The sequence below is a fragment of the Grampus griseus genome (assembly GCF_964374135.1).
Source record: "Grampus griseus genome assembly, chromosome: 13".
Lineage (NCBI taxonomy): Eukaryota > Metazoa > Chordata > Mammalia > Artiodactyla > Delphinidae > Grampus > Grampus griseus.
The window spans coordinates 47,149,446-47,165,888 of NC_139007.1; the positions used below are offsets into that span (position 1 = coordinate 47,149,446).

Here is a 16,443-nt window from a genome sequence, read left to right on the forward strand (position 1 = left end):
TTATGTAATCAAAGACCAAAGTATGTAAAGCATATATAAGTGTGTATATAGATATATGTATAAAGTATACATGACACTGATATGAAATAATCTAATACACAGCATGTTTTAATGCTGACATTATGTTATAAATACAACCTATTAGTTATATTCTAATGTAAGGCTATTTTCAATATTCAATAATCCTCTACAATGGTTATTTCCCTGAGACCTTTACATTAAACAGATATGGCATGTAGCAAATCCAACAAGGAAAAGCAAAGATTACAAATTAGATGACTCAGGAAACTTACCGAAGAACAGAGATGGTAAATAGCTCCTATGAAGCAGAAATCATGAGAACTTCAGAAAGACATATATTCAGGAAAGAAAACTACACTAATTGGAATCAAGTGTTGTATCAACAAACACCCTAAGCTTTTGTTCTAAATAAATAATCTTTAATATGCCTGCTAAAATTATTCCCTATTTTTAGATAACACTCTTAAATAATTGATTTTTTTTTTTAAACAGGAGTACCCTTCACCTCTCCTGACAGTCAATAAATAAATGTAATCAAAGTCATTCGTTACCGGCACTGTCATTCAAACCATAATTCTGATTCATTTTCCACAGGAGTCTCAAGTTTCTGTTATTTATTGTCAGTCTCCCAGAGTCCTACTACTCCATCTTATTTTCATGCACCATTGTTATACTTATCATCCTTTCCTAGAACTCTTTCCCTACTTGCCCTTTGTCTTCAAATTCTGACACTGCTTTATCCACATAGAATAGCCTCTAAATAACATTACCTACTATGATCACGCCTTGAACTCAATGGATTCTTTGTCCATTAGAATATTTTGTATAGTGCTCTGTAACATACCAGTAAAATCACTCATTGTTTTATGTATTAATTAAAAAACTAGCAGGGAAAGGAGTTGGGAGTTCAACTTGGAGGTAATGGCAAGATCTAATGGAAGGCCAAAAATAAATAAATAAATAAAAATAATATCTTCACATCAGCCCAATTCAAGAAGAAAGTGAGAATCATACTCTTCATCCTTAAAAAATTATAGGGACTTGCATTTAACACCTAATGAATTATCCAGTGAGAAAAGCAGTGATATTTGCTGTTAACACAAATAGTTTTAAATTAATTCAAAGAATAAAAAGAAGCAGTTGTCTGAACAGCAATAGAAAAGGTGAGTAATTATATATAATAATACACAGCAGAATCAAAGAGTTTCTGGAGATTATAAAAAAGACACCATTATAGTCATATTCTCAATGAGATATTCTCAGTTCTTCAGCCAGTCATTATGAAAATGCAGCATCCCAGCCCTGACACTGCGTGGCCTAGTCTGGGGGGAGAGAGGGGAATTTTTTTTTAAGCTCTCCCTGGCTGAACTGAGGAAAGAAAATTCCCAGCTGGACCCAGATTAATACCATAATATTCTATGGAGGTTGAAGTAACTGACTATAAAAAGATTATTAGTACCGAGTTTCTAAGACAAAGCTTCAAAAAGCCAAAGAATTTATCTCTGAACCTCAAGTAAATTTTTGAGAAGTCATAACACAGGAACAAAGTTAGCAGAGAGTATGATTTGCTTAAAGCAAACAGCTTTGTAATAGCACTAAAAAAACCCCCCAGAGCATCCATTCTACAATTTTTAAATCTCCAGATCTGTATCCTTCCCACATCATTCTATCCTCAAAAAAAGTTAATTTTTATAGTTCAGTTACGAGACCAAATAGCTAATAATACATTTTTTTAAGGCTTCAAAGTAGTTTCCTGCTTGATTTTCAACTCTACTTAGATCAAATTACTCTCCAAAAATTTTATGGCTCTCTATTTAACCACATAGATGTAATAGAGTGCTGTGGATTGAACTGTGTGCCCCACACAGATACACTGAAATCTTAACCCCCCAATACCTGTGAAGGTGATCTTATTTTGAAGTAGGGTCTTTGCATATGTAATCAAGTTAAGATGAGGTCATACTGGATATGGGCGGGCCCTAAATCCAATGACCAGTGTCCTTATAAGGAAAGAGAGAAAGAGATATCTGAAGACACAGAGGAGACCTAGAGAAGGCGGCCACGTAAAGGAGGCAGACATGAAAACTATCATGCCACAAACCAAAGAATGCCAAGGATTGCCAGTAACCACCAGAAGCTAGAAGCGGCAATTAAGGAAGACTTGTCCCTAGAGCCTTTGAAGGAAACATATCCTTGTCGATACCTTGATTTTGAACCTGTAGTCTCCAAAACTGTGAGAAAATATACTTCTGCTGTTTTAAGCTACCCAGTTTGTGGTAATTTGTTATGGCAGCCCTAGGAAACTAACAGAGGGGAATATGGGTTAATAGTTCCGAACCTGCTTTACTTGTATACTGAGGGCTGAATAACTATGTAAACAGATGGTAGATGGTGGAGGTATCTCACTATTGGAAAGGGAAATTATAGACAAGGGGAAAAAGCTAAAATGAGCTCTGCTATACTGGATTAGAGTCAGAGTCATCAGTATGAACTCATTTAGCTTAATATGGATACTTATGAATAGACACAGAAATAATTATAGATATGCATGTATACACAGGCAAGTATACATACCATATAACCTAGTTCTGCCTCCGTGACGGTGTAGAAGCAATAACACCCCAGCGGTAACAAGCACTCCTGGCACCCAGATCTCGGTTTCTAAATACTATTCTCCAGTAAAAAGAACCAGGGATCTTTGGAGAAATGGCTGATCCTAGGGCTACAGTAGGGAAGATATAAGATGACCATGGAACACCTTACACTACCCAAAAGGAAGTGCTCAAAAAACAAAAGGATGGGGATGGAGCACAGAGTGTCACAGGAGTCAACCTGAAAGAGTTCCCAATGGCAAAAGGTGGAATAATTTGAGCAAGAAAATAAATATTATTGGATAATAACCCAAAAGATAAATATACACAGTCCATACTAACATAAATAAATGAATGGATAAATAAATAAATGAGGGAAAACAGTTGAGTCTTTCTTATAACAGAATTCCAAACAACGTACGTAGATATTTTTCCCTCCAGGATGTAAAACTCTGTACCCCCACCCCCATTTTGAGTTTGGGCTGGACTTAGTGACTTGCTTCCAAACAGTAGAATATGAAGAGGGTAAAATAATAGTCCTATAGCAGAGAAATCTTGCAAACACATCTTAACTAAATAATCAAAGTAAACATCACCAATGATATCATGTGAATATCATGTACCCCTTGATATGCTACGAGCACCTGTAGTATATTATTCCCCAAAAGTACAGTCTCAGTCTAATCAGGAGAAAACAGCAGACAAATCCAGTTTGAGGGACATTCTATAAAATGCCTAACCAGTCCTCCTCAAAACTGTTAAGGTTATGAGAAACAAGGAAAAAGTAAGAACCTGTGACAGACCAGAGGAAATTAAGGAAACATTAGTGTGGTATCCTGAATAGAAATTAGGAACAGATGGTCACTGATGGAAAAATTGGTAAAATTCTAATAAATTCTGAAATTTAATTAAAAAATAAGTATGTGTATATATGGGCCCATATTGATATATATAAATTATTGAATAGATAAATAAGTAGGAGAGAAGGGACAAGTATGCCTTAAAGAATAATTCCAAGTATTAAATTCAGATACTTCCTCTTCCAGTAGGTGGAGTTTAATCCTTCCTCTCTGACTTGCATCCAAAGAACAGAATATAGAAAGGGGAAAAACTGTTACTATATGGCGGAGAAATGTAGCAAGTCTGATACTACCAGTTCCTGAGCATTTTTGAGGATTTTTAATAATATATATTGACAGTTTGTTCCGAATTTCTCTGCTGCTGGTTTCAGATTTAGCTCTTGGGATCTGCTAAGAAAATTTGTATTGTTCTGACTTATAGCTCCCAGAATTTTACTGTTGTTTTCTCTTTTTCCCCCTGTCATCATATGGTTGTTTTTGGTTTTGTTTTGTTTTTTAATTTTTTTTCCTGACTTTTAGTGCGATTTCAGAAAGGAACAGAATTAGAGAACTGTGTTTAGTTTGCTATCTTAAGTTGGAAATTCGCTTGAATATATTTCTAGGTTAGTACATATGTAGCTACCTAATTAACTGAATACACCGTGATATATTTAACCATTTCCCTACTGACACCTGGAGTTCTAATTTTTCACTCAACAGTGTTACAGTGGATATTCTTGTACATATTATCTTTGTTCAGCTGTGTGTGTGCTGAATCAAGGATATATACACTTTACATACATTATTTATAGGTAAGTAATTTAACCTCTAAGTGTTACTTAAAGGTTGACCTCACTTTCCCTATCAGAGGGCTGTTGTGAGGGTTAAGAGTTAACATGTATAAGTGCCTAGAACATGGTTAACAGTTATATAGCTGTTAGTTAGCATTGCCAAATTGCCCCCTATAAAGGCTGACTACATATCCTAGTTATTAGAGTACTATTTTTCCCATCTTTGCTCAGATCCTGGATATTACAGTCTATTTTTATGGAAAAGGGGGCAATTTTGCTAGTGAAAAGCAGTATCTCACTGTCTAGACTTTCACTTCACTATGACTGAGTTTGATCATCTTTTTGATGTTTATTGGCCATTTGTACTTTTTACATGAATTGTTTATTTCTTTTATCTATGAAATTTTTAAATTATGAAATATTTAAAATTTTCATAGATAAACACCTATTTGGGGGCATTATCCTTATTTGTAGGAACTCTTTAAATAATATAGATATTAGTTTCTTGTTAATTTGATTACAAACATTTATTCCTAGTATGTCCCCTTTTTTATTTAATATCTTTTATCAGTGTTCAAAATTTTTGAATTTCTATTAAAGTCTGTGTTGTGTGGCTTAAGAATATATTTAATGTAAAAATACAAAATAAATTTCCTATTTCCTAGTACTTTGATGATTTTTAAAAGAAATCATTAGTTCTTTGCTCCATTTCAAATTTAATTTTCTTACAGTTTGAGGTCAGTATCTATTAACACTTTTTTCAGGCTTAATCCTTCCTTACTATTTTGAAATGCTGTCTTTATATCATGTATTAAATTTCCAAATAAACATGTGTTTTTAAAAAGTACTTAGGTTGGTATGTGTGCTACAGAAATCTATATATCTAATAGAAAGAGTAGGCTTGTTGTATTCTGTGATCTGTTGTTTGGGTCATCTGTTGTAGGCTGGCAGGAGGACTTTCATTCATTCTGTGAGTTACTTCCAAAACATCAAAAAGTAGGCCCCCATGAAATCCTGCCTTACTCTCAAACTCCTGGGTCAAACCTAGTCCTTGGCTTATCTCAGTGGTGGATCTCCTTGGAGAAGAGAGCAATTCTAGGAGCCTCAAGTGACGTAGATTAGGTCATGTGACTCGTATCTCAGTGATAAAAATTTTTTTTAAGAACTCCAATTCAGAGAAGATAAAAAAAAAAAAAAAGAAAGCCTATCACAAAACATATATGGGATGATCCAGTTTTATTTTCAAACCTCTATGTATGTAAATAAATGCAGAGCAAAAGATGTGGAAGAACATGCAACACACTAATAACACTTATGACCTCTGAAAACAAAGCAAGGACTGGAAGAGAGAAAATAAAGGGAGATTTAACTTTTTCTCTATTTAATTCTATGAGTTCAAATTTTCAAAGACCATAAATTTAATACTTGAAATACAAATTTGTTTTTAAAATTATATTAATCTTTATGCTTTTTTAAATGTGCATTTTTCACCTTTTTAAAATCAGGGTTGGGGAGTAGAAGAAATACACACAGTAGTTGACATTAAGGAAAAGTTTTACAATCATTTTATAGTTCTTTTTCTCTTCATTTTTTTTCATTTATATTTATATGACAAATTTTCTTGTTTAAGATCATTGCCTGAGTTCAGAAAGTTATATTCTCTCCCTCACAAGACCCACTGAAATAACAGAAAAGTAATAAAGTGGAAGCTCATGACAATGAACAATATAGGACTGTCAACAACAAAAGATTACAACAGAATTCCAGAAGCTAGAAAATGAAGAGTGTTAACTTTTGAAAATATACAAGTTTTGGTAACGCAACACAGGGCGTTCATCTCTCTGGGGAAACATCAAAGAGGCTCTAAGCTCGTAAATATCAAGTACAAAAGTAGGTTAAAACAAGAACCTTAACTGCAAGTGTGTGTGTGTGTGTGTGTGTGTATTTATGCATTGTTTCATTGAACACTATTGAGCACCCAGTACATACCAGTCCCTATACTATGATACAAATAATTAACCCAAAGTAAAGCAGGGTTGTAGGTACAAAGCTGTGAGGGTGGCAACAGAAGTATCACTGTTTTAGGGAGCAGGGAAGGAGAACAAGAATCACTTTTAAAGTAATGATGGTAATACAAAGAAACTGCACTAAGCAATTTAAAAGTCATATTATTAAATCTTCATAAGACATTTTGAAAAGTCATTATCTCCAATTTGGAGATGAAAAATCTGAGGCTCAAAGAAATGAGAAATTATTCAAGGTTGCACAGATAATTAACCGATAACAGGTTTAACCAAAGCTTAAGCTCCAAATCACCATATTGATAAGAGTTGTCAATTCATTTTTTGAGAACTAGTTTACTCATTTATATAATGGTCTAATTAATTATATTATCTCTAAAGACCCATCCAATTCTAACACTATGACTAACACCAAAAGAAAATAATTCTACTACCACTTATAGCTTAAGAAAATATTCCATTAGTATAATCAAAAGCTTGAAAAAATATATCTATATAAAGAGGCATTTTCTTAAATACTTAAGGATTATCATCAGTCTCTCACTGAAAGTAATGCCCTTAAAAGCAATTTTTTTTAAGATAATAAATTTTTGCATTTAGAGAAAACTAAATTTGTTTGGTTTAGTTTCTACTTCCTTACTGAAATCTAATTCTTTCTTTAGTGTATCAACTTTTTCTCAAAACTCTGACATCAACTTCAAAAGTAATGCACATAAAATACTATACTAAAATGCTATTTCAGATCAGTTAAGTAGAAAACTCCACTATACAACTGTCAATTAGCCTGTCAACTTTATCCCAAGGGTCCAAATATGAATAATACTTGAACAAATTTACAATAAAATCAATAGTTTTAAGAGTATTCATTCACAAACTAAATAAGGCTGTGGAAAAAGGATATAAAATCTTAAATTTAGGGAAGGTAAAAAGAAAGTTAAAGAAACAGAAGCACTATATATTTAAATTCTTTTCACTTTTCAATTTAATAAAAGAAGAGTATTTGTCACATAATATGGGGTTTTTTTTGTAATTCACCTTCCTATTTACCTATCCCTGCACCACCTTGCATATATTTCCTTACTTTCCTTGAGTTGTATGTTTTAGTCAACTGATACTATTTGCAAGACCATAATGAAATCAATATTCTATGCAATTGCTAGCAAAGTTATGACAGATAGTAATAGTTAAATAAGATTTTTTTAACAGTCATTAAAACGACAGTAAGAAGATGGAAAAAAGATACTCTTCTCTATACTTACCACTAAGTGTAACTAAAAGCTCTGGACGTTATATATAAAACGAGATATAATTCAAAGTTGGAGAGAAGAAGCCAGACCAACTAGTGGTCTCAGGACCCAAGCAACAAGATGGTGGTGAACTCCTTGTGTTTTCTTTTTGTCTCGTACCTTCCAGACTTGGAGCTGGAAAAGCCAGCAACCAGAAGAACCAAAGGGCACAGCCAAGAAAGTCCCAACAAAAGCGTGTTCTCCCTAGTCAACAGACCAAGAAAGAGGAAGCCTAACAAGACAGATGATTTTTAGACAGTAACCACTCTTCTCGAGGCAAATATCACAGAAAAAACTGCAGCCCTACCTGCACCCACACCAACGAAAATCAAGTGGGGAGCCTAGACTTCCAACCTTGCCAAGTTGTAACAATATATTCCAATAACCCCACCAGGGTAGTATCAAAGAAGTCCAGGTAAAGAGACAGAACTTTCATCCCCGTCTGGCAGTTTGAAGCCCCCTCCCCTCCACCCCCCACCCCCCCACACACACACGTTATGTTAGAGGAGGACTAATAGAAAGTCTAGACATTCACCATCACCCAGCAGTCGTGAGGCCACTCACACGGTGGTGTCAGTGATGATGACATGGAAAACCAGACTCACCACCTCCACCTAGCAGTAACGCACCCCCTCCAAACTTCTCAGATGTCAACAGAAGCCAAGGGGAGAACCTGGACTTCTAACTCCACCTGGCAGTAAGGATACAGTGCCTTTCCCCGCTTCACATGCTCAAGCAGTATCTAACAACACTGTCTAATGGAAAAATTTAAATGTATAAAGTAATTAATATTTGTAAAATTTTTATTATGTTTACTTAGATGTAAATATAGTTTACATTTATAAAACATGTAATAAATGTATAAATAAAAACAATATTTATTATGTAGTAAATAATTTAAATCCAGAATGTCGTAACAAACAAAATTCTCCAAGTTTCAAATGAAAATCATTTATCATACACAAGAAACAGTAAGTTCCCAAACTGAATGAAAAAAAGAAAATCAATAGATGCCAACACCATGGTAACAGAATTGTTAGAATTCTCCGACAAACATTTTAAAGGAATCATCATAAAATCGCTTCAATGAACAACTGAACATGCCTAAACAATGCCTAAAACAAATGACAAAACAGAAAGCATTTACACACACACAAAAGGTCTCAGCAAAGAAACAGAAGATATAAATGAGGACCAAAATTAAACATTTATAACTGAAAAATGCAATAGAAATAAAAATCTCAGCAGATAGGCTCAACAGCAGAATGGAGTGGACAAAAGAAAAATATTAGTGAAGTGGAAACAGAACAATAAAAATTACCTAACATGAACAACAAACGAAAAACAGAAGGAAAAACAATCAAACAAAAAAGGACACAGCGTCAGGACAATAACAAAAGATTTACAATCTGTGCCATCAGAGTCCTAGAATAAAAGAGGAAGAGGCTAAAAAAGTACTCAAAGACAATAATGGCTGAAAACTTCCAATATTTGGCAAGAGACATAAACTTGCAGATTCAAGATGCTGAATCCCAAAAACATGTACAAATCCCAAAAAGGAAAAACCAAAAGAAATCCACCTAAAGACATGTGATATTAAATTTCTGAAAACTGAAGACAAAAAAATCTTGAAAGTAGCCAGGGAAAAATGAGAGCAGATTTGTCATTAGAAACCATGGAGGCCAGAAAGAAGTGACGATACTTTTCAAGTACTGAAAGAAAAGAACTGTCAAACTAGAATTATATACCTACTGAAATTATCCTTCAGAAATCTAGGGGAAATCAAGACATTCTCAGTTGGGGAAAAATTAAGATAATCTGTCACCAGCACATGTATCTTAAAAGAAGGACTAAAGGAAATTCTCTGAACGAAATGGAAACAATAAAGAGGAACCGTGGAGCAACACAAAGGAAGAGCACAGGAAGCAAAAATGTGAGTAAATACAACAGGCTGTCTGTCTCCTCTTGAGTTTCCCAAATTATGTTTGATAGTTGAAGTAAAAATTATAACACTGTCTGATACGGTTATAAATATATGCAAAGGAAAGAGCTAAAACAATTTTATTATAAATGGGGTAGGTAAAAGGATATAAAGGGAGATAATGTTTCTACACTCCACTCAAACTGTTAAAATGGTAAACTATGTATATATAAGTTATCTGTATTACATATCCACATTATATATGACAAAACACATAATGTAATACCTAAACCAACCACTAGAAGAGATACACTTAAAAATACTATGGTTAAATCCAAGTAGAATTCTAAAATTGTTCAAGTAACCCACAGGAAGGCAGGAAAATGAAAATAGAAACAAAGAGAACAAACAGAACACCTGAATATTAATACATCAATAATTACATTACATGTAAATGGTCTAAATATATCAATTAAAAGACAGAGACTAGCAAATCCAACTGTATGCTGTTACAAGCAATTTAACTTTGAATATAATGTTACAGACAAGTTAAAAGTAAAAGAACAGAAAACATACCATTTAAACATTAATCAAAAGAAAGCTGGAGAGGCTATATTAAATCAGATAAAGTAGATTTCAGCACAAAAAAAAACTACCAGAGATAGAAGGACACCATATAATAATAAAAGGGCCAATCCACCAAGAATACATAGCAATCCTAATTGCATATGCATCAAACTACAGAGCTGCAATATGTGCAGCAAAAATTTATAAAACTAAAAAAAGAAATGCACAGATCCACAATCATAGTTAAGACTTTTAATACTTCCTTTCTCAACAGTTGAACAACTAAACAGAAAATCATCAAGGATATAGAAAAAAATCAACAACACCATCAACCAATAGGATCTAATTGACATTTACAGAACATATACCAAATAGACCATATGCTGAGACCTAAAAGAAATCTTGACAAATTTAAAAGAAACAAAATCATAAAGTATGTTTTTGACCACAATGGAGTTAAACTAGAACTTAATAACAGAAAGTTACCAGAAAAATCTCTAAACACTTCAAAACTAAACAACATGCTACTAAATAACCCTGGGGTCAAGAGGAAGTCTCAAGGTAAATTAAGAAAATATAATGAACTGAATGAAAACAGAAAATATCAAAATTTGAGAATCACAGCTAAACCTTGTCTGAGAGACAAATTTATAGCACTAAGTGCATACATCTTAAGAGGGAAGTTTCAAATCAATATCTAAGCTCCCACCTTAAGAACTTAGAAAAGGAGCAAAATAAACCCAAAGCAGTAATAAAGAAATAATGAAGAGCAAAAACCACTGAAATTGAACATAGAAAACAAGAGAAAATTAATGAAACAAAGAGCTGATTCTTTGAAAAGATCAATAAAATTGACAAATTGCTACCAAGACTGAAAAATAAAAAAGGAAAGATGACACAAATAACCAATACCAGAAATGGAAGAGGAAATACCACTACAGAGGCTGCAGAAATCAGAGGTAAGAGAATGCTATGAACAACTCTACATTCACAAATTTGACAACAGACAAAATGGACTACTTCCTCAAAAAAAAAAAAAAAACTACCACAACTCATCCAACATGAAAAATAATTTGAATAGTTCTATGACTATTAAGGAAATTTAATTCATGATGTTAAACTATAAAAAATAAATTTCTAGGCCCAGATGAAGAACTCTAATAAACATTTAAAGAAGAATTAACACCATTCTACACAATCTCTTGCAGAAAATAGGAGGGAACGCTTCCCATTTCATTTTATAAAGCTAGTATTACCCTGATATCAAAAGGAAAAACATTCTTACTTATAGATGACATAACTGTCTACAGAGAAAACTCCAAGAAATATACCCAAAAACCCCTCCTAGAACCAAAGAGTTCAGCAATGTCACAAGATACAATTAACATATTGATACCAAAATTGGAAAATTAAATGCCATTTACAATCACTCCTCCAAAAATGAAATACTTAGCTATAAATCTAACAAAACATGTACTGGACATGTATGTTGAAAAGTATACAATACTGGTGAATGAAATTAAGATCTAAATAAATGGAGAAACATACCATGTTAACGGATTAGAAGACTCAACAGAGTAAAGACGGCAATTCTCTCCAAACTGATATATGGACAACACAATTCCTATTAAATTCCCAGAAAGATTTTTTGTAAATATAGACAGAATTATTCTAAAACTTATATAGAAAAGCAAAGCAACCAGAATAGCTAAAACAAGTTTGAAAAAAGAATAAAGTGGGAAAAAAAACAATAAAGTGGGAATTATTCTGGTTTCAAGATTTATTAGGCAAAGAAAACGAACCTTAATCTAAAAATCTCACACTGTGCAGAAAGGATCAGCATGTCTTAGTTTTCCACACTCTGCGCATTCCAAGAAAGGTTTGGCCCTTGTCTGGCTCCTAAGATGCAACCACTAAACCCTTGAAATATCCTGCCTAATGAGAATGTCTTTGTTTACCTGGGGACCTTGAGTGACTCCATATAGTCCATGCTAATAATGTGATATATGTTTGGAGCCTTGAACCATGTAATATCAGCTTGACTTCTCAAGGGCTGGAGCCTAAGGTCAGCCACAAAGGCAGTCAACCATACCAACATAACCTACCCACAGTAAAAATCCTGGACACCAAGGCTTGGATGACCTCGCCTGGTGAGCAACACTCTGTATGTGGTATCACACACCACTTCTGAGAGAATTAATCACTGTCCACACAACTCCACTGGGAGAGGACAACTGGAAGTTTGGACCTGCTGTCTCCTGGACCTTGTCCTTTGCTTCTTTTTCTACTACTAATTTAAATCTGTATCCTTTCACTGTAAAAAAAAAAACCGTAACCACTAGTATAACAGCTTTTCTGAGTTCTAGCAAATAATTGAGCCTAAGAGTGGCCTCAGGGACACCCAAACATACACACATTATACAAAATTAACTCAAAATGGATCACAGACTTAAATGGAAAACATAAAATGATTAAAATTTTAGAAAAAAGAAAAAAGAACAATATTCAAGATCTGACACTAGGCAAAGAGTTCTTACTTAGCCTTGACTCCAAAAGCACAATCCATATAGGCAAAAACTGATACACTGGACTTACAAGCTTAAAAACTTCTGCTCTGCAAAAGACACTGTTAGAGGATGAAAAGATAAGCCAGACTGGAAGAAAATGTTTGCAAACAGAAGAGCCAACAAAGGATTAGTATATAAAGAACTCTTAAAACTCAAAAGAAAAAAATCCAACTAGAACATGGGCAAAAGACATGAAGAACATTTCAACAAAGAGAACATACAGATGGCAAATAAGCATGTGAAAAAATGTTCAACATTATTAATCTTTTATGAAAATGAGAATTAAAACCACAATGAGATATCACTACATTCCTATTAGAAAGGCTAAAATTTAAAAACCACCAAAGAAAAAAATTAATTAATTAATTAATTAAAATAAAAACCACCAAGGGCTAGCAAGGATGAAGAGAAAGTTAGATCACCCATACAGATCCACTTCCACCGCTGATGGAAACGGAATAGTCACTTTGGAAAACAGTGTGACAGTTTCTTTAAAAACTAAAGATGCAACTGCCATACAACCAGCTACCGTGCTCCTGGATATTTACCATAGAGAAATGAAGACATGTGTTCACACCAAAACCTGTACATGAATGTTTATATTTAGAGCAGCTTTATTTCTAATAGCCAAAAACTGGAAACAACCCAGATGTCTTTCAGTGGGTTAATGGTTACGCAAAATGTGGTCTATCCAATACCACCATTGCTAACTACTACTCAGCAACAAAAAGAAATGAACTATTGATACACACAACAACCTGGATCAGTCTCCAGAGAAAAAGGTCAATTCCAAAGGGTTACATACTGTATGATTCCATTTATAGGGCACACCTGAAATGACAAAATTACAGAAATGGAGAATAGATTAGTGGTTTCCAAGAGTTAAGAAGGGGTGGGGGGGCTTCCCTGGTGGCTCAGTGGTTAAGAATCTGCCTGCCAATGCAGGGGACATGGATTCGAGCCCTGGTCTGGGAAGATCCCACTTGCCGTGGAGCAACTAAGCCCGCGAGCCACAACTACTGAGCCTGCCCATCTGGAGCCTGTGCTCCGCAATGGGAGAGGCCGCAACAGTGAGAGGCCCACGCCCCGCGATGAGGAGTGGCACCCGCCCACCGCAACTGGAGAAAGCCCTCGCACAGAAACGAAGACCCAACACAGCCAAAAAAATTAATTAACTAAAAATAAACAAATTAATTTAAAAAAAAGGAGAGGGGGAGGGGAAGTGGGCGTGAGCAGAATAAGGTATACTGTGGTGATAGGAATGTTCTGTATTTTGACGATATCAATGTCAATATCCTGGTTGTGATACTGAAGTGTAGCTTTGCAAGATACTAAATGGGGGGTGAAATAAAGGGTATATAGAATCTCTGTGCTATTTCTTTAAATCACATGTGAATCTACAATTATTTCAAAATAAAAAGTTTAGTTAAAAAATGAATGAAGGGGGCTTCCCTGGTGGCGCAGTGGTTCAGAGTCCGCCTGCCAATGCAGGGGACATGGATTCGTGCCCCAGTCCGGGAAGAACCCACATGCCGCGGAGCAGCTAGGCCCGTGAGCCATGGCTGCTGAGCCTGCACGTCCGGAGCCTGTGCTCCACAATGGGAGAGGCCACAACAGTGAGAGGCCTGCGTACTGCAGAAAAAGAAAAAAAACATTTTGATGATGGCCATTCTGACTGGTGTGAGATGATATCTCATTGTAGTTTTAGAGAAATGCAAATCAAAACTATAATGAGATATCATCTCACACCAGTCAGAATGGCCATCATCAAAAAATCTAGAAACAATAAATGCTGGAGAGGGTGTGGAGAAAAGGGAACCCTCTTGCACTGCTGGTGGGAATGTGAATTGGTTCAGCCACTATGGAGAACAATATGGAGGTTCCTTAAAAAACTACAAATAGAACTACCATATGACTCAGCAATCCCATTACTGGGCATATACCCTGAGAAAACCATAATTCAAAAAGAGTCATGTACCAAAATGTTCATTGCAGCTCTATTTACAATAGCCCGGAGATGGAAACAACCTAAGTGTCCATCATCGGATGAATGGATAAAGAAGATGTGGCACATATATACAATGGAATATTACTCAGCCATAAAAAGAAACAAAATTGAGCTATTTGTAATGAGGTGGATAGACCTAGAGTCTGTCATACAGAGTGAAGTAAGTCAGAAAGAGAAAGACAAATACCGTATGCTAACACATATATATGGAATTTAAGAAAAAAAAATGTCATGAAGAACCTAGGGGTAAGACAGGAATAAAGACACAGACCTACTAGAGAATGGACTTGAGGATATGGGGAGCAGGAAGGGTAAGCTGTGACAAAGCGACAGAGAGGCATGGATATATATACACTACCAAACATAAGGTAGATAGCTAGTGGGAAGCAGCCGCATAGCACAGGGAGATCAGCTCGGTGCTTTGTGACCGCCTAGAGGGGTGGGATAGGGAGGGTGGGAGGGAGGGAGACGCAAGAGGGAAGAGATAAGGGAACATATGTATATGTATAACTAAATCACTTTGTTATAAAGCAGAAACTAACACACCATTGTAAAGCAATTACACTCCAATAAAGATGTAAAAAAACCCAAAATAAAACAAAAAAAAATGAAGGAAAAATTAATACGATCAGAAGAACAATTTCATTTGATATATAACAACACTGAACATTATTAAATATTCAAACACTACTTTATAATTTCTTAGTTTTGAACAATAAAACATATCCCTTGAATTTTCTCAATCACAGCCATTCTACAAAGATTCACGTCTAACCAGTAAGAATTCAGCTCACCTTCCACACTGTCAGAACAGGAAGTTCCAATGCCAGTGTCACCACTGTCAGAAGCTATACTATGTCTCCTGATATGGTTATTTCGCTGGTTAGATGGAACAGTTGTGGCCTGCCACAATGATTCATTACCAGGTAACCATGCTGATGAAGAATAATCTGGGCCTACAAAAGAAAATATGCAGAAGTTAACATTTATAATGTCTGTGAGTAGATAGAAGACATCTTTTGACCTTGTAAAAAATGCAAGTAAGGTAAAATAAGCTTATTTTCTGCCAAAAATAATTTAAATAGATTGGTGATATCTAAGATTCACCAAATAAACTTACTTATCACACATACACAAATTCAATGCTGATTTAGCAGCTTCCTCTGGCTGAAGAGCTCTGATTTCTGCTTATAGACATTGAACTTTTATACATGGAACTACTGTCTGATATAAAATATCAACTCTATCATCAATCCATCTGGAAATGTCAGCACTCTGCTTTGTAATATTTCATAGTTAGGCATCTGTGATCCCAGACACAGGCATTAGCTGAGAATTGGGACTCAGGGAGAATCGAATCAAATCATATTGCATGACAATGTAAGTAGAATGTGCTCATGGAAGGTCAAAAAAATCTATTTTTTTCCACTATAACCTAACCACTTAAAATTTTAAATTCTTTTGCATTATTTTAATTGATTTTATTTCTTCAGTTATCTTTTGATAAAAGTTTAACACCAGAGCATCTTCCTGGCTCTTTGTTTAATTTTCCCTTTTGAGTTACATTAAATCTTCATTGTTTAGCTAATGTATCACTTTTCAGTGTTCTCTTATAATCTTTATTTTCACTTACGTTGTCCATTTTTACTTCACTTCCATTTGTCTTTTTCTGATTTATCCATCATTTTATGTTTTTGCTCACTTCATTCTTTTACTGTCTACAATGCCACTCGAAATATACCCATGGGGCTTCCCTGGTGGCGCAGTGGTTTAGAGTCCACCTGCTGATGCAGGGGACACAGGTTCGTGCCCCAGGCCGGGAAGATCCCAC

The 16,443-nt window shown here is 34.9% G+C and overlaps 1 protein-coding gene across 1 annotated transcript in view; it reads right to left on the reverse strand.

The window, feature by feature from the left end:
• CEP85L (centrosomal protein 85L) overlaps positions 1-16,443 on the reverse strand; it is a 154,508-nt gene that overhangs the window by 118,123 nt on the left and 19,942 nt on the right. Inside the window, exon 2 of the mRNA XM_082669082.1 lies at positions 15,407-15,568. Coding sequence (XP_082525208.1) covers positions 15,407-15,568 — 162 coding nt within the window. The remainder of the gene's footprint in view (positions 1-15,406; positions 15,569-16,443) is intronic.